This window comes from Sardina pilchardus, chromosome 2 (genome assembly GCF_963854185.1).
Source record: "Sardina pilchardus chromosome 2, fSarPil1.1, whole genome shotgun sequence".
Classification (NCBI taxonomy): Eukaryota; Metazoa; Chordata; class Actinopteri; order Clupeiformes; family Clupeidae; genus Sardina; species Sardina pilchardus.
In genome coordinates, this window is record NC_084995.1 from 40328783 (window position 1) to 40348895 (window position 20113).

General features: G+C 46.0%; 1 protein-coding gene across 1 annotated transcript; it reads right to left on the bottom strand.

Annotated features, from left to right (window-relative positions):
- Window positions 1-4503: 4503 nt before the first annotated feature.
- ccdc24 (coiled-coil domain containing 24) lies at window positions 4504-19831 on the bottom strand. The gene is made up of 9 exons (XM_062557117.1): window positions 19816-19831; window positions 19341-19511; window positions 16442-16611; window positions 12133-12276; window positions 11907-12011; window positions 9953-10007; window positions 6987-7050; window positions 5757-5859; window positions 4504-5454 (listed from the first exon to the last, which is right to left on the bottom strand). Exons 2-9 carry the CDS (start codon window positions 19488-19490, stop codon window positions 4782-4784), a joined length of 1464 nt encoding a protein of 487 aa, XP_062413101.1. The 5' UTR covers window positions 19491-19511; window positions 19816-19831; the 3' UTR covers window positions 4504-4781.
- Window positions 19832-20113: the final 282 nt, after the last annotated feature.

Sequence of the window (20113 nt, forward strand, 5' to 3'; positions counted from 1 at the left end):
TTCAACACCTTGTTAATTGATTCCATGTTGGTTTGCTTTCGACTCTAAATAGGGACGAAAAGGCAGTTTGTGGTGGTAGGGGGAGGGAGGGGGGAGGGGGGGGGGTATTGTTTTAGCTGCAGCACACTACAGTAAGTGCCAACTTCTCCTAGTCCTCCAGGCATCTCTGTATGAAATGAATAGTTGGGTTAACCTTTGAAGATCGTGTTTCACTGGTGGATGATCTGACGAGCAGCTTGAATATCGTTGAGTGTAAAAGTAAACAGATACAATGGCAGGCACTGGCTGCATGTTGTGTCACTCGGCCCATTATTGGGGAGGAGGGCGGGGGAAAAGGAGGAGGCATGTTACCAAAAACATGTTCAACATGCACACACTTTTCCATCAGTATGGCCCAGCTAGAGGGTAGGATGTATGTAGCTTTCTTTCTCTCTGTCTCCACTGAGAAGACTTGTACTTGTGTGTGTCCCTGACATGTGGCTGTTTTTCGGAGCTGAGCCAATGGCTGTAGCAATGGACACAGAACAAGCTAGCACAGGAAGCCAGGCCAGGAGATGAGAGGGCCTCAGTCGTTTTGAATTCACTAGTCAAATGTACATCTCTGTTGTATTGTGAGCTCAGTCAAACCATTGTTTTTATTTCCGTTCTTACAGTATTAGGAAGTAATATGTCCACTTTGTGGGGAACCTACGTTAGACTACAGCATGTTCAGAAATAACAGTACATGTTTACCATTCCTCATCCATGACTTGACTTCTCATTTTTATTTTACTTTGTTTCGGGGGTGGGGGCGGGTGGGGGGGTAGAGTTTGTCTGAAGATCTCCTCTTTAGACAATATCTCTCCATGTTAAGACCTTGGGTCGTACCAGACTGCTGGAAATAGGTTTTTGCTGTGAAGCCTCTTCTCTTTTTTTTTTCTTTCCACCTGTAAAACACTCTTGTAGCCTAGAGCTGCAACACAGGGGCTATGTCAGTCAGATGCTCCCAGAGTTCTGGCCAGAAACTGTGACGAGAAAGAGAGAGGTAGACCATGCAAAGCGGCTGCTAGAGAACTAGAGAACTATGAAACTGATTTAAATGACCGTTTTTAATCTTATAACAGCACATCTCTGTAAATAATACTCAATATCCATGTGACTGACCGCATAAAGGTCAGGATCCTCTGGTAGTAGTGGATGTTATCTGTACATTTTTATGAAGTGTATCTCTATGGAAGTATCATGACAAGTTATATCAGATGTCTAAAAATATGAATGCAAAAAAAGACAAAAAAATAAATAAAATAAAAAAACAAAACAAACAAGCAAACAAAAAAAAAGAACTTGCAGTCCAACAGGAGGCATCGGACTCTCAGGGGAGTAGTTAGTGGTTTGACTCTTTGTTTCGTCTGAACTCAAAAAGCACAACACTCGTTGTAAGTAGAGCCGAAGAGACTCAAGCTTTACTTCAGATTGGGAGGATCCAGAGTGGAGCAAGATGAGAGCGGATTTGTTCCTTTTTGGACCGTGTGTGTCTGTATGTGTGTGTGCATGCGTGCGTGTGTGTGTGTGTGTGTGTGTATGTGTGTGTGTGCATGTGTGTGTGTGTGTGTGTGTGTGTGTGTGTGTGTGTGTGTGTGTGTTTGTGTGTGTGTATAGAGGTCCTGGGGGCACTTGAGGATGTTATTAGTAGCATTTTTTACTCGTCCTCATTGTGATAGAAAGCACACGTCATCCGGGCTGAGAGCAGCCCCCAATGCAGATTGCAATGAGATAAGGGCAGGGCGTACGGAGACTTGATGGTATTACAATGTTGCTTATCCACTGTAACGACACATTTTGTCTGGTGCCAATGGTTGAAGTCAGAAGGTTCACTTGGGCTGTCTTTTTTTCTCTCTCCTTAAATTTACAGGCAAGCCGTTCACTTGCAATCCTACTTTTGCTAGAGTAGCGATGTTGAGAATCATTGCCATGCAATTGCATCCTAGTCCTTTCTGTCCTGGTACTTTTCTCCTTGGCTATCAGTTTCTTGTACAGTAATGTAAAGAAAAATAATCGAACCGGTGTATGTATGTGTTTCTTGTCTTCATTGGGGAAGGTTGGAGTCAATGTTACTTTGGGGGGAGGGGGGGTGGGTGTGGGCAGACACAGTTTTTTTTTCCTTTTAATTTTTGCTCTTGTAGTGATGTAACTGGTGTTCAGTGTAATATGTGCTTTGTGTAGTTGTTATCCTACTGCTGACGATGGTTAGTTCAGGATAGTATCAGTATAGGCTTCATGTAATTCTAATCAAAATGTAACTATTCATGTTGTCATTTAACAAACACAGTCTACCTTTAAAATAGATTTCTTTCCTTTTCATTTTTTATGTACAGATACTTAAAAAAAAAAAAACTAGAAGAACTTTTTTTCTGTCTGATTTTAACCATTTTTTATCCATGTTCAGTTGTTCTAAAAAGCCAGCTGATATCAAAAGTATTGCCAAACTGTGGATTGAAACTTGAAACACAAAGGAAGTCTTTTTAACAGTGTGGTGTACGATAGCTCCTGCGACTCCAGTGAAATGCTATGGGAGAAGCGTTTGAAGTACAGAGGGGCGTGGATTTAGATTACCAGCCGACAGTGTTATACCTCCTGCGCAGCATACATTCAGTCTCATAGCACTGAAGTTAAAGCATGGGGCAGTTCCACTGATAAATGTCCATTTCTGATTCAAATTCATCCTGTTTTTCTGACAACAAAGACCCATTGTATTTTTCAATACGTGTACTTTTAACAATATACGTCCTCCTGAGCAAATTGGTGCATTAGAGATCCATTTAATGCATGTTTGTGGAATTGTCTTGACATTAATGCCATGGTTCGAACAAGCCAGGTGTATGGAAAAAAGAGTGAGGTTTTAATGTAACAGTATTAATAGGAAGAATTTAATCAGAAGCATTGTTGTGAAGAGACCCCTCTTACTAAAACAAGATAGTTTGTGACAACATATGTATTGATGGGCAACTTGAGGTACACTTCCATGCTTTCAGTGAACTGGAAAAAAAAACACAAACATATTCCTCCATTACCTCACTGTGTGTAGTGTGTAATTACCTATCACCAGCTCTATAACCTGACAGCATACTTCTACTAAAACTGTGAATTCCAATGAGGTTTTTTCTGTTAGCAAACAGAAAACTCTGCACACATTTAACTACAGTATTATATCATTATCATGTATCAGCACTTTAAAAAAACACAACAAATCTTATATCTCCAAGCAAAATGAATTAAGACACCCAGAAATGGTTCTTTTCCTCTTGTTAAAATGCCTTTACAAATGGTTTGTGTACACTACTGTATAAGTATTGGTAGGGCATTTTGTGATGCCAATGTAAGTCAATGGGATGGGGGAAACAAAGCACAAATGGGACGAACACAGACGTTTTATCAAACATATCTAACCATGTCTTTTGAACCTTAGGGCCAAATTGCATTGAAATTGTCTTAGTCATGTCAGCTGTATATCTTAAAATGCTCAATTACAAATGATAAATAAAGTTTATTTTAAAGATCATTTTTGACCATGCTTTTGTTTTCATGATTTTAGCTAGTAACTCAAGTTCTGTGAAATGACAGACGCATGACACATTCTTCCTGTCTACAATGCTGATATGAACTGTTTTGGTAAAAAAGACCAGGGAAATATACAGGATCAATGTGATTGGTGAGGCTGGACCAATCGCGTTGCAAGTGTTGCAAACAAAGTAGCGTTAAATATCAAGTTCCTGCGAGCATAAGCATTGATAGAAACACGAAGTTTGATTAAAAAAAAAAAAAACCTCTGCAATGATAAAACTTTGACGTGACACCCTCAACAATATTTCTAGTACCACAGTTATCTGGAGACTTAGTCAGGGTGATGGAAAATCAGTAAAAAATAAAAGAGAGATCGATGAGAGATCTCAGACATCAAGAGAGAGACACACGCTTCACCCAAAATATTCACCCACATCTCTAACTAGACAAAGAAGGATCCTACTGAAGCTGAAATGTTGTGTTGTAAACAAAGGTGTGTGTGTGACCTCTAGCTCTGTATAAATATGGAGCAGATGTACAGGGGTGGTCCCAGGTTTAGGTCCTCCTGGAGGGTCGTTAATTAGGGCAACCCTGCCTTGTACCTGGCCAAATGTTATGCTAATAAAGTAGTGTCTGAGTACTTGGGGCAGTTACTACTGCTCAATGACAAAGGTACGCTGTACAAGCCATCCATTCCTGCACATCCAGTACAGACAAAGGCACTAGCAGAGGTGTCTAGAAAGTCATGCTGGATCTAAATATACAGAGTGTACATACCAAAGATACAACTGGCTACAAAATCATAAATTAACATAAGAAATACACAGTGTGCACATTCAGGAAGAACTGATTCACAACTCTCACAACTTCCATGACATTAGTTTATCAATGTACTATTGCACATAAAAAAGGAACATGAGAAAGATTAAAGAGAATGTTGTGTTTATTCACATTATATCAATCCACAAATCAATGCACATTTAAACAACATAATCACATTCTGCTTTCACACATCACGCATGCCTTGTCTTAGTTTGTGGTTTGTCATACATTTGTAGTAAAAAAAAAATGTGTTGAATGGAAATTACCGTTTCACAGCATGACAGTGAAAAGCTTCTTTCTAGTGCAAGTAACCACAACCATCAAACTGAACTAATCACTTGGCGTCTGAGTGTATGGCTGGAGACACATGTAAACTCCCTGACTGCTCAGTGCAATGTCCCCAAAGGGATCCTCCAGGGTCAGGAGGGACTAACCAGTCTGTCCCCCTGAGGAAGGCCCAGGCGCCTGGCCACACTCTGCCCCCTGTTGGCCGGTTTCTGGGACGCAGGTGGACAGGGCACCATGGCGTCCAGGGACGGCTCGCTAGCCGGACCGCACTCTGTGACCCCGCTAGCACGAGGCAGTGGCCGCGTGGAGTCTTCCGCCCGACGTGGCTGTACACACTTCCCAGACTGAAGTGACCGCTGTTGTTGGAGTCTGTCACGCGCCGGGTCAGCGTCCACAGAGAGACCATCGTGTTGGCCCTCTCCCGCGATCGCACACTGCCCGACCTGCAGCTCCGAAGGCCTGGAGGTGGGAGAGGGGACCAGGGGCGGGAGGCTCGGTTCCCCGAGTCTGGAGCCTCCACGCCGGAGACGGGGGAGCAGCGGTGCGTCTGGGCTGCGGCCCCCCTCCCTCCACCGCTCTGGGGCGTCTACGGAGAGCGGCCCTGGGAGGCGAGGAGCCGAGTGGTCCAGGACGGGGGGCGACCCTGGCGTCCTACCTGGGTGGGCAGCACTAAGCTGCACTCCAGGAGCGGAGACGAGCAGGCTCGGACTGGACGGGGGCCTGGGGAGAGGCTTCTTTGATGCTGACGGAGGCGCTGGATTACGGCACATCCCTAAATCACTGGCATGCCGTTCTGTCCTCTGTCTGCAAGAAGAACTCAAGTTAGTTATGACCACCATACCACCAAATATATTAACTTCACTGAGGTAAATCAGAGACAGCCGAAAAAAACGAATACAAAAAGTTATTCATCCGTAATGAGTGTTTAGTAAACAGATTATTGCAAGAAGAGCAAAATCTACGACACTGCAAAAAGGCCTGTAATAGCCATTTAGGAATCTCTTCCTACAGCAAGTTTATCACAAAAAAGAGATCAAATGAAATGCTTGCACTCTTGTGAGTGAGGTGACCCAGCATGAGGGCCAGTGATAAGCGGTCCGTCTAACCTGGAGGGCCCCTGAGAGGCAGCCTTATCTGGGGAGGCCCCGCCGCTCATCTGGGTCTGCCGCCGCAGGTCCATCTGGATGACTTTCCTCTGCTCTTTCAGCTCTGCAGGAGCCCGCAGGGGATAGGGGGGGATGGGGGGGTGGGGATGGGGTGGAGGGGAGCGGAGAAGAAAGGACGACAGGAACATTGCTATGCTATAGTCATTACAGTCGCATCAAGCCAGCCTTTCACAACAGCACCCGGCTCCGCGCCACAATACCCCCCGTGATAGACAGGCAGCCCATGCAGCCCCGGTTTCATTTCCCCACTCTATGGTGAGCGGGAGGGAGGGGGAGAGAGAGAGGGAGGGGGGGGGGGAATCCATTAAAATGGAAGAACTCATTTCGCTCTCAATTTTTTCCCCTCCTTTTCTCTGTGAGATTGCGACTATAGGCCGTGTCTCTGGCAGGTTGACAAGCTCTTAATTTAGCCGCATTAGAGAGCCAGAGGAGCGCTGGCGCACTGACAGGGCCCCGGCCGAGGCTGCTGCTGGCGGCCCGGAGACGAGCGCAGGCATCGGGCTGCTCGGCGCTAATGAAAGATCGGGGCAGGAGATCCACAGACAGACAGACAGACAGACAGACAGACAGACTGTGGATCTAAAGGCCCAGTGTGGAATGGGCGGGAGGGCCTCGGGGGGAAGCCATGGTTCGGAATCCTAATAAGGCTCCACTGGTCCGAACACGCTGGAAAACGGGATGTGCAGCTTACAGTGTGCCTGACAAGGAGGCTGACCAAGGCCACTCTAAACCTGTGTGGCATTATGTGGCATTTTCTGTGAAAGTTCAAAACAATACCGTTTTTTTTGGTCGACCACATACCCACGCAAGGCAGGAAACATCTGCCTTTATGCTTACAGTAGGCCGAATACAGAGTTCTCTTCAGCAGTATACCACTAGATGGTAGTGAAAACCTATTCAGGCACATGCCTTGACATACTAATAACCCACTGACAATACACAATGTATTTCTTGCCCCCGCTGAACATTTAAGGATTTAAGGATGGAAGTATTCAAGGATGTCAATCTCGCTGACTTACAGAGAACATGTTTCAAAGGAGAACAGTTTTACACTGAATATGAATAAAGCTCTAATGTACTTTTTCCAAGCATAAAGTGTCATGTAAAGTTGATGATAACGATTACAGACAGGACTGAGGTTTGGGTAGCCCTTGTGGTCGGCATACTCACCTGTTACAGTGGGCTCCACGAGTTCCACAGCGGCCTGGCTGTGATGGGCCTGCTCCACACATTCCTACAACAAATCACACGCCAACCTCTTTAGTTCACAGAGCGCCACACTAGCATACTAACCTCTCGTTCAACCAACACTAAACCGATGCTGTCAAATGTAAAACTCGTCACAGACTTCTAATAAAACAAATAGGTAGGTGTCCGACGGATAGAGAAGGTGTCCCAAGGGCTCCTAACTATGGGGCTATTTCTGTTTTGGATATGCAAACACTATCATTAATCTAAAAAATAAAAAGAAGCATAACACACACACTCTCTCTCTCACACACACACACACACACGCCCGGCATTAACACAGCGTGTAGGCAAAACCACTAAATGATTCCCCAGCAGTGCTTCATGAGTATCTGGACTCCTATAATGACCACAGGCTCGACCACAACTCGACCCAGACAGTCATGATCGAGCCAGCGTGTCCAACACACTATATCACCGATGGCAGGCCGGCACCGTTAAACCCCGACACGAACCTCTCTGCCCTGTCTCTGTCTTGCCTTTTATTTGCTCTGAGGTATTTGTGCGAGGCCTCGGCCTGCCAGAGACGTGTCGCGCCCGCCCGTGTCATGCCTCCGCTGTCTGGCAGCAGGGTGTTGAGTACGCAGCCGAGCGTGGCGGGGAGAACCGTCTCGGCTTTTCGCAAAACAAGCAAACAGGAGCCCGGGAGCGATCTCTACGCCTCGAAGAGGCGACTCGTTTAAAGACGTGCGGTCGCACCACTGAGCGGAGGCCTCCGTCACAGGGGAAGGGACAAAGCGAGCGGAGCACCGTTGACATGAGCCTGTGGATGACTGGAGAGAGGGGGAGCGGAGCAGAACATGAGCGCTCGTCTCACTCTCCCTCTCTCAAATAAAACGGCCTGTAATTCACTTGCCACGGCCATAACGAGAGACTCGCTCCTGTTGCTCTCGTTCAGTGGCTTGTCTTTAGGCTATCTTCAACACTGTGTGGAAAAGAAAAGTTGAACATGTTTTCCGAGAGTTGGTCATGGAGGCTCTGGGTGCCAGATTGTCTCGTTAAGTTTTATACACAAGTGGATAATGCAAGCGGGAGGATTTCGAAATTTGGCCTGAGGGCTCTCCCAAAAATCAAACACAAGAGGCATGACAAAGCACATCTGGCAGGGATCAGAGTCTTTGCACCATGCAGATACGTATCTGTGTGTGGCAACTGCTTGACATTTAAAAGAAATGCTTTGCCTCATATATATTTAAGTACATCCACAGATCTAAGAACAGGACTCTCTCTCTCTCTCTCTGTATGTGTGTGTGTGTGTGCATGCATGTGTGTGTGAGAGACAGAGAGACAGACAAGAGACAGATAGACAAAGAGAGAGACTGTGTTGTGTTTTCATGGCCAATATAGTCTGAATACAGTACATCTAAATGTTGTGCCAGTTAGTGTATACGAGTGCAGCATGAGTGATGAATGTATGTACTGTATGTACGTATGGAGCATACAGTATGCACGTATGTATGCACATGTGTGATGCATGAATGCATGCTTGAGTATGTTCATGTTGAGTGTTCATGTCCAACAAACAATGGGAGTGAAATGCCTGTCTACCGCATGCTTTTTAAAGTTGTGTATATGTATGTTTGTGCATATGCACACGTACGCGTGTCATGCATGTGTGTGTGTGTGTGTGTGTGTGTGCATGTGTGTGTGTGAGTGTGTGTATGTGTGGGTATGTGACTGTGTGTGTGTGTGTGTGTGTGTGTGTGTGTGTTATGCGTGGGTATGTGTGTGCGTCGTGTGCCAGACACGGGGAGATAGATCCCCCATCTGCTTGGCAGCCAAAGAGCCCACATCTGTTCTTTGGCTGTGTCCTGACTCCGGAGCCAGCACGGAGAAGAGGGGAAAGAGGGGAGGAGAGGGGAGAAGAGATGGAGGAGAGGGGAGGAGAGGGAGGAGAGAGGGAGCTGGGCACGGGGCTGCTGCAGCGGCGGCGGCGGCGGTACTCAGAGAGCGTCGACTCTCTACAGTAGAGGCCTGGAGAGGCCCTGAGTGAGCGAACGAGAGAGAGCGAGAGCAGAGAGAGAGAGAGAGAGAGAAAGAGAGAGAGAAAGAGAGAGAGATAGAGAGAGAGAGCGAGTCACTTACGGCAGAGCGCTCTCACATTGTGCAGTTGGCCGAGGGAACGGAAAAAAGAAAAGAAAAAAAAAGAGAAAAAAAAACCTGAGCCCTCCATGGGCTAAATTTATATCAGGGCCCTGATGAACGACTCTAAGCAGGAACATCTGGCGACGTGCAGACCAGGAACACAATAAGGTGTTGACTTACTGCGCTTCGTACGGAAGGCGGCGGCAGTGTTTCCAGTCGAGGGGGGGGGGCGGCGGAGCCACACTTGAATAGCTACAGGGGGAACTTCAGCGGGCCACAACAACAACAACAACCTGATTGATACCCAACAGATGGGCGGCAGAGCGTTTTGGATCCGAAACTAAGTGACCACCAGCGCGAGGTAAATCTCGGCGGATTTTCTAAAGAGACTGCGTGCCGTTGGCAGCCTGCGGAGGCTTACTGTAGGGCCGCCCGCCGTCTCGCTATCTCTTCTTCCGCACAGGGCCGGGGCGCCACGGGGAAACGAGCAAACGCACGCGGAAAAGCAATAAGGGGCCAGGGGCCTGGCCAAGGCCGCCGCTGGTGAAAAGTGACCTCTAGCAGTTTTCTTTTTTGCCTGCGCTCAGCAATCTAAAAATGTTCTCCCCCTCGCTACAATCCCAGAAATAAAAACCTCAAGTAACTTACTTCAAGAGGACATTCTCTTGGGGAAAAAAAAAATCCCTGACTTTACACAGGCGAAATATAATTATGTCTTTTCCTGCCTTGACATCTTACTAGAAACTGAGATATCTCTCTAAGGTATTTTGGCATTTAGAAGTTGAAATTGTGCCACAGCTCACCTGCAAAGAGTGAACTTCCATTTTCAAAGCTTCACAGTCGTCCGTGAGCACTGATCTGTTGAAAGAAAACAGCTAATTTCCTGCTCCAAATACGGCATGCTTTCTGAAAAGCCTCATGCACATGAATTAGTCAATGTGAAGGTATTCCAACAGCCAGAGAATGAAGCGGGTGACACAGAGAAGCAGGCATGTGTTTCACATTTGGACCTTATTTTGTTAACCGCCGCTCTAATTCTTTCTTGTGTGATGTGTGTGTCTCACACAATCACACACACACACACACACACAAATATGCAAACACAGACACGCACACACATACTACACACACAAACATGCACACACAGACACATTTGCATGCACACACAAACACACAAACAGAGACAGACAAACAGACAGACAGAAACAGACCCAGACACATCCCCCCCACACACAAACACGCATGCACACAGATTTGCAAGCACAAACACGCATGCATGCACACACATACACACACACACACACAGACACACACACATATTGCACACTGCATAATCACTTATAGAAATCATGGTTATAGCTACTGTAGATAAATGAAGGATTACTAAAAACATGACAAACTACTATGAGGGGGATACAGTGCCACTTTTTCAGTGGCAGTGAAGTGAACCTCTTCAGAGACGGTGAAGTGGCTGCCAGTGCCTATGTTTGGGTTTTAAATTCCAGATGGTGCTCCCCTCATCCATGGACTTCATTAACTGGACTCCATCATCTCAGGACATGGGTTGGGGGACAACTGACCTACTTGTTATGTTATGTAACCATGGGAGTTTCTTCCATCTCCTCACTTTGTTTCTTGCAGACCCCAGAATCGTGCATATGCCAGGGGTCTGGTATTCATTTTCTCACAATAGGGGCTTTTGTTTGGGGCTGAGCGACGGATCGAGCCTGCTCAACTCAGCTCTGTTTAACCTTCCTCATTGCCACTCTTATTGGGCCACACCCCAACGCCTGCATTCCCCAACACAGACCCTCATGATGAAGTCCTCCACACAGAGGCCGAGGGAGAGAGAGAAAGAGAGGGAAAGAGAAAGAGGGAGAGAGAGAGAGAGAGGGGGAATGGCAAGTGTGCGTGTGTGAGGGAGAAAGAAACTTGTACAAAAGACATCACAGTGGAGTGTGAAGACAGATTGAGGCTGAGAGAGGAAGGATATGGAGGGGAAAAAAACAGTTAATGAGAACAGAGAGGAGAAAGAGGGGGTGAGACAGCAGGGTGATGGAGAGAGGCAGACAAAGAGAAACAAATGATACAAACGGATGGCAAGAGAACAGAGAGAGAGAGAGAGAGAGAACTGAAGATGTAAATTGGGAGGAAAACAGGATAAGACGGAGGAGACGTGAGGATAAAGAGACAAAGAAAAACAGGGATGTTCTGATGGGGTAAATCAGAGGTCCCTTAGGCAGCGACCAGCAGGCATAGCGGCGACTGTGGCAGTCCGCTGCATGGCATGTCAACACCGAACATGTCCACTGACTTTGTCAATTTAGTGTCCTTACTGGGCCTTCAGTGGTGACTTATTCAGAGCGACAGCCGTGGTTTACAGTCTCCTTAATCTTTGACTTGCACGCATAGTGTGCAAGAAGTGGCATATGGTGGCATATGGGGGAGGGTGGAGGTGGAGGAGGGGGGCAGTAAAGACGAAGCGGAGACTAGCGAGGGGCAGTTCCAGAGGCCAACTACCCCTCTGTCACTGTTTATACAATAAGGAGACCAGGCGGGCGCTCGGTAAACTTTAGGCCATGCCAGACTGGGGGAGCTCAACCATGAGGAATGTGAGGGAGGGGAACAAGAAAAAAAAGAAAAAAAAAACAAGGCTGACTTGAAGCATTCGTGCGACGTCTCGAGTGCCAGACCGGCAAGCTCTGTGTTCTGCAGATATGGGGGCCCTGAGACCCCGCCGCCAGGACGGCCACTCACTGGAGGTGGGAGACGACCTCGTCCACATGGGAGACGTTCAGCTTGGCCTTCACCGACTCGATCTCGTCCTCCAGGCTGGAGGCGGAGGAGAGCCGAGAACTGGACCTGAGGGAAGCCCATGACATTGTTCCACTCGAGTCCGGCTGCCAACAGACTTGCATTTCTTTTTTTTTCCATAATCGAGCATTTATGCAATGTTTATGTTATGTAAGGAAACCAGACCGACCTACTTCCATTTGGGCTCTGTCTGGACTGGGGTCTGTTAGGTGGGTCCCTGTTTTCCACAGAGCTTCTGGGACTCGTGGAGCCGTTGCCAAGGGCGTAGCTGACCACGCTGGGGCTGTAGCGGGACAGTGCAGTATCCCCATCCCTGTAACACACATACAGTCAGCAAACCATATGATGAACAGGTGGATTAGCTCAAGAGAGATCTCTAATACATACACATTGAAGCTCTTTTTAAGACATTAGCAGCTCTTAACAGGACATTACAGGCAGGTGTTGTAGATGAGGGTGACAAACAGAAATGGCCAGTTTGTCTTGTAGGTGAACTAGGCAAAGCCCCTGTGTGCTATTACCATACATTTCTAAGTCTGGAATTATGTTTATTTATTTATTTTTTGTATGTAGCTGTAACAGCAGCCAGCGTAAACTCACCTGACACCTTATTCTATCAACAGATGCTAGCACACACGGATTTTAGCCTCCCTGCTAGCATGTCACAGCCTACGCCCGAGACTGCATTTTCATGTCCAGTGAAGGGCTGTCTTTTTGTCCAAACAAGCAAATACTGTTTTCTGTCCCCTGGATTGGGGGTGTCCAGCAAAAAAGAAAAGGAAGGCCATTGCCCCAGAAAGGTGTTTGAGAGAGACAGTGGAGCAAAATCAACACTTTTTGGCCCAGAGAGGCAGTGACATCATGCAGTGCCTACATCACACATTCCCATGGATAAAGGGCCACTGTTCAAATGTATGCTGACGTACGGACACTCAGGCCCTACACAGTGGGCTTTCAGTCCAGCTTTTGCACACATTCTGTTGCTCCTTCTGTCTGTCATGGACTCAAATGACCAAGCAGTAGAATCACACACACATGACATACACACAACACTCACTTGCAGTCACACTCACACTCACACACGCACGCGTGCGGCTAATTCCAGCCGCGTGTTGTGAAGGTGGCGGTTCAGGAGGTTGAGGTGTGGCTCCAGCAGTCTGGGGCTGTGCTGCGGAGATGGCCATGTTGAACAGATTAAAGCACTGGAGGAGCGCAGCGCAGCGTAGCGGAGCTGAGCAACATAGAGCCCACAATATACAACCACACAACACCACCACCAACACCACCACCAACACCACACCACACCACACCACCACCACCACCTCTGCCTTCATCACACGCCAACCTCTCCAGCCATGAAACGAGCCCTTACACTCACCAGCTGTGGCTCTCTCTCTCTCTCTCTCTCTCTCTCTCTCTCTCTCTCTCTGTGAGAGTGTGTGTGAGCAAAGGTGTTTTATAGGACCAGGGCAAAGGAACACCAGAGGGATAGAATTATATTCATTCTATAATTGTATAATTCAATGTCAGGGATGTCTGCCATAGATAATTAGATTTCTGTCAGTTACATTTCTATAGACACTACAATACTACAAACAGTCTAACACGTTCAGTGATAAACATGAAAAGCTGCAATGTATCATTACATCACTAGAGGTGGAGCAAATCACTATTGGCACAAGTGTCAATTCACAATATTACAATGCAATATTGAGTATTATCAGTCATAACAGTCATTGATAATATAGCCTATCATTGCTCCTGTAAGACAGCTGTTGGCAACGTAAAAGCTGCAGAACTAGCCTATGGCAGTTCTATTATTGCCTTTTATCCAGTGGAATGGAAACAATGACACGACTGATTTCTACAGCACCCATGGTCTACTGTCGGCCCGCCACGGTAGATACATCGCTATATTGAGATATTTCAAGACAGAGACCAAAAACATCCTTTGGAATGTGTAGCACGCTCTCATATGGACATCTGGCACAGCATGAGTGTAGGTACACCTGGACACAATAGATCCAGTTGCATGTTAACAGAAGTCTAAAGCTGGGACTGATTCTTTGAGATGAAGAAAGGGGAATGAGTCACTGCCGAAGAGGAGGCGGTGGACTGTTGGATGTGTGAGTGTGTGTGTGTGTGTGTGTGTGTGTGTGTGTGTGTTTGGGAGGGGGGGGGGGGCTTGAATAATGATAGAAACAGAGGCCACATTGTGGGTGCTAGCAGAGATCAGTAAGCGGCTTAGAGGTGCTCACAGCAAAGGGAGGAGATCTAATCGCTTCAACAAAGATGGCTTAGAAGACCCCAAACATCAAAAAGCAGGAGAGACGCGAGAAAACGCGCCATGTTTTCACATAAATAAGAAACCTATTGAGCCAGCTTCTTTGGGACTGATAAATTGCCTACATGTGAAATACACTGTACACACACACACACACACACACACACACACACACACAAACACACACAGACACACGGTCTTTGAGGTTCCCAGTTCCTGCTCCTGATTGTTATGCTAGTTTCCACCCGAGATTTAGGGAGCCCTTTTGGGGCGCTTTTAAGGCGCAGCCCAAGCCCATTTGCTACTGATTCAGCCAGAGTACGGTCCTCTTTTCAAAGAGGCATTCAGCGCACCCCCCGTCCACATAATGGGACAGGTGCAGCTCGGCTGCGGATGGCCAAAACAAATCACCGAGACAATAGCGAGGAGGCGGACCACACAAGAGGCTAGTGAAGAGATCCAAAAAAAAAGAGAGAAAAGAATGTAAAAATAAAAAACACAAAACAAATCCAAACTGCCAAACCAGCTCTGTTAAATCGGCTCACTTTCAGAGAGGGGTCAGCCGCCACTGGCCGGTTCTGAGGACTCTCGTCGACTCCGCCTCAACAGCTTCCTGCTTTGGCCGGCATTCAAAGTCGGCCACTGGAGCAATATTGAACAAAAATGATCCTGATTGGTCCTCAAAGCAGACTGGCTGATTTACAGTAAGGACCTTAAAAAACAACGATCAAAGGGACGGACGTGCATGTGGACACACCACATAGTGGGCCTGGATTCAGCACACAGCATAAAAGAAAACAGCCACTGCCAGGACACCGCACGGATGACGCACCGATACGCGATAAATATCATGGCAATTTCGGACATTCAAGAAAGCCATTTTAGAACTTAATGAACAGCACAAACAAGCAAACTAGCGTAACCAAATGCTAGCTACACAAAGCGTTCTTTCAGGAGATAATAGGACCAATTAATGGTATTGTCTGTCTCTCTACAGAGGGGGGAGAGTTGAAGGTGGAGACAGCATTCTTTCCAACATCTCCTCAGTTGCTGAGTGATGGTCAACCTTCTCACTGGCACCTGTAAACAACTTCTTTCCAGAAAAAAAAGAAAAGAAATGGCCATCCGGCTGCATTGTTGAGGAACAGGAGGCCACCGAAACCAGTCAAGTCAGCAAGGGTCCGGCTGTGCACCATCCTTCTCCAATAAAGGATGGCAAAGTGGAACACGGAAATGCAAGAGACGTTGCCTAAAGTGCCTGGTTTACAAAGAGTGTGCCACCAAAAAGAGGATTACTGCTATTGTGCCACTTCAAAGTGGGACTTAAAGTGAACAAGTGGTTTCAATGCCAATGTTTTGGTATGCAATAATAATGCAATAATTCATAGACGTGCATTCTGCAATGACAAATCCCTGGATTCACTTACAGTCTCAATTATTTCAAAAGGCTTATGGCGCTATCACTGAGTGGTAACCATTGCATTGCACAACACAGGTCCTTAAAATTATCTAAAGAAGCCGAGGCATGAAACTCAAACTCTAGTTCAACTTATATGAGGGCAGGTGCTCTCACTTCTTCTCTCTGGACCATTTGCGATTTAACTGCCAGCATTTGCATGCATAGAACAACTGCTGTCACATAAATCAAAGAGGTAAAATATGCCTTGACCTTTGAAGCCCATCTCATGGCCCTAAAGAACCAGAGGTCTCCTCTCAGGTCATGCCAATTTGTCAACTGTGACAAAAAAAAATGTCAAGGGGGGCTACTGGGGTGTCTTGGGGCTCTGGGAGTGAGGCCCAAGAGGGAGGATGGCCACATATTCACCAGCACTCGGTAATATCACAGCAACCTTAGTGAGTAGTGTTACCACTGAAGGATCTACCAATGCAGACAAAACAGTGTCTAGTAGATGTGTAAAGGCAGACGGGGTTAAAAGTGTCTCTAGGTTTCTGCAGCCTAATCACCACCAGTTAACCCTCTGTTAAGGTAAATTGTCGTTTTCTCTATCTTCTGAGGTAGACAGGTTTCAAGACCATTTTACATTCCCGTCATCTGAAAAAAATGTCTGCTGTTGCAATCTGTAACAAGAAACTGATAAGGGCTGATAATGAAAAAGCACATATTATTATTACTGAGCCACTTCCCGGTGCTGACTGTGAGCAGGAGAGGTGGAGATTAGTGTGGTCTCCTTACCTGCCCTCCCTGGACGCCCTCTCCCTCACCGACAGCAGCAGCAGCTGGATCTCAGCCTTCAGGAGGGCTTTGATAGCTGGGGGGTCAGCCAGGGGTGACGGCGCAGTCTTCGGCCGGCTGCCCTGCCGGGTGGAGAGCGATTCGCTCAAAATCTGCTCCCACGTCTCCACCTAACAACATTCCAAAATAAACCACAAGCTGAGATCTTTTTTTCATGCGCAACGGAATAAAAAGTCAAAGGAACGAAATGCTGGATTTTTACTTGGGATTTTCCAAGATTTACTGAACAGTTTGAGTCACCACACACCATATATTACTGACTTTAAGATCCTTGTCTGGCTTCCCCTCTTAAAGTTTGACCCCTAACTCCGTCCATTTATTGAGAGCACCTTCTGGGGACTGAAAAGATCACACACAGCCTTGCAGAAAAGAAAATCAACAATACTTTCGAGGCAGTTCCCATCTCAAGAGACAAGTTGATAACTACCCCTGGAGCACACAGCCTATTCCCCATTAACACTCTCTGTACCTGCAGTCGACCCCCCCGCCATTTCAGCACCCCAAAACAATGCCAGGCCCCAAAGCACACTTCAAACGCTGGCAGTTGACCAGAGGGGAAAGCTGAGCCCGGTGCAAGGAAGCTCTGATCCTGGGGTGCCTTCACCCCCCCACCGCTGCCTTCCCCTTCCCCTCCCCTCGGCTGGGCACAGACGGCCCACACGCCCTTGCTGACCCACGGCTGCCTGCTTCACGGCTCGCCCCAGTTATGGCCTCTCAGGGTCCAGGTGTTTATGATGTGAGCGGCTGTTGCTGGGTAGTTATGAGTTGTTGATTGCCGTTCTTAAGCCTTGGGAGAAGAACGTGTGCTCGGACATTCAAGGAAGCTACAGAGCTACACAGGCTGGCTTCTTGCATGTGGAAAACCAGGTCTTTGTTTAAAAAAACCAAGGCTTGGATAATGGCCCTTCTATCATTCCACAATCTTCTAGACATTGACAGTGCATGAACCCTTTAAGGGTTGCGGAGCAACTCGCTTCAACTCTTCACCTATGTTCTCAAACCAAAATACACAATTCCCCATTATATAATGGCAACAGATCGGTCGCAAACCTAACAAAACAAGCCCCTTTTGGTATGCTACCTTAAAGGCTGGAAAGTCCATTTTGACACTCACCGCCACATGGCCCTCGTCCAAGAAACCACCATAGTCTCATATCCTGAGATAAACATGAAAGGGAGCAAGCATATCTCCTGTGAATCAGCCTGCTGTGGACCGTGACCTTGCTAGGGAGGGTTAGTGAGTGCAGAACCGTTGCGGCCCACCAGAACTTAGATTTTGGGGAGGGGGGAGCCATTACTGGAGCAAACTACCCCGTGTGACCTGGTTTTACTCGACTTCCTTAAGTACATCCAGAAAGTCTCAGCCTGAGTACACTACAAGACAAAAAGAGTATGTGTTGACTCACTCAACAAACGGTAAAATAGCATGGAAGTGGCGTGGGCTAACCCAGACAAATATGTGCGCACATTTGAATTTGCAGATCCGTCTGGTGATCTTCCCATTTCCGAATCACCAAAAGAACAGGAGCCAATCACAAATGCTTATCTGGAATTGGATGGGCTTTATTTGGGCCTCAGTCTCAAGAAAGTCAGTGGGAACCTTGCAACCTTCCAAGGAGCATTGTGAAGGCACAATATTTGTTTTGGAATTGAGTAAACAACTTCATTAAAGACCTTCATTTACAAGAAAAATGGGTTTGAAATGAAAATGAAATTATGTTTTGTTTCACTGGTGGCTATAAATGAACAATAATGTCCCCAGACAAATTCCCATTCTGGTGTCAGTCAGGCTAACATGGAAGAGGGTACAGTACCTAAGGTTGTCAACAAAGGGATACATGTAAGCAAATGAGCAACTTATTCAAAATACTATCATTAGCACACATGGACCAAACAGATGTTTCTTACAGTATATTATGTAGTACACACATTGCATTTTAGAGAAGTTGTGTGTAATGACAGCTCTGAAATGCCCTCAATTCTTGGCTCTGAATTGCCCTCAATTCTCTCAAGGTCTTATTTCTACTTAATTTCTACTTATTTCTGTCTTTTTACATGAGATAGATAGATAGATAGATAGAAAGTTGCTTGCTTGCTTGCTCTTGAAAATGGTACAAGATGAGTAGGCCTACAGATAGAATTATGTGTGACTCCACACCACTTCACTTCTGCTGGAGTGTATTGTACATCAGCTGCTGACAGATCGAGTTTCTGTGTGTTACAGCTGAAATATATAATAATTAATAAATTGTTTGGCTGGGTCAATATGAAGCCTAAAAATAGCCTGAGATATGACAAAGTCTCTGATATATATTCTATTTTCTCAAGCAAGGCAGAAGAACGTCGCATTGTTTTCCCTAGGGGCACATTATCAAACAAAACACTACATAAAATAACTAAATAGAACTTTTTCAGAGTTTTTGATGTGCACCTGCAACTTTCTGGTCCTGATTTGGAGTAGTTTATTCAGCATAAATGTTAAGAAACACGTACTGGCCTTGGAGACCTTGCTGAGGAATTTCACAGTAGGCCTACACACTAGTTGAAAGACTGGATCAGTGGTGTAGATGGCCTGTGAAGGCCACTATAATTACTATTATTATTATTATTATATTTTAATCAAATACAAACCAAAACAAAACAAAACCAAATTACATTTAGCCTAATTTATATCTATCTTAATAAAGATATTATAAATAACTTTAACAGTTTTCCCATTCTATAACTAATATGAGGGTGTTTAGGCTACAAGCCTGTTCCCATTGCCCATCACTTTCTGTTCTTTTGGAGGATAGGCCATGCCATAGCCTGTATTAGTCCTCACTAGAGAGCCACTCACCTCGGTGCACAGATCTGAATAGAAGTCTATCAATGCTTCTCCTATTATGGAGCGGACCTCGGCCAGTTCAGAGGGCGGGACGTGCTCCATAATTAAATTCCACAGGGAATGCTGCGATGCTGATCCATTAGTACGATTTAGAGATTCCATAGGACACTTACTCAGCCCCAACTGAAAAAGCAAGGGACAAATAACAAAATATAAACTTAAATTCATTTGACATGGAAGTAGCCTATAGCTAAAAAACAAATTAACTGAGCAAGTTCCATCATGTGCTAGTTAGCAAGTAAAGCTTTGCCTTGAGATTGCTGGTGATGGTATGCAAATGTTAGGTTAAGCCAACACAGACTTGGTGCATAATGATAGATGGCTAATGTGATGTGCAAATAAGATGAGTATTATTTGCTACTGTCTTTACACAGTGTGTGCAAACGGCTGTTCACAACATTAATGATTTCGGAGCAGAGACACTTACCGAACTGAAACGTGTTGCTTCCTGTATCTAGAGTAAACATTGCTGTATCCAAGCACATACCATCGCGAGACCACAGTGCCGCACGTTAATATTAAATAATTTTTAGCCTAAAATAGGGCCTCTGAAAGTAAATTGGTCACCCAGATCTAATCATTTTGTCTTCTCTTGTCATAAAGAAGGCTATAACATGTATTTATTTTCACGTAAAAGTACCAAATTCAGATAACGGATTATAACGTAAAGTTTCCATACATTATTGCTGTAGGCAAATAACATAGCCTAATACATAATGCTAGCC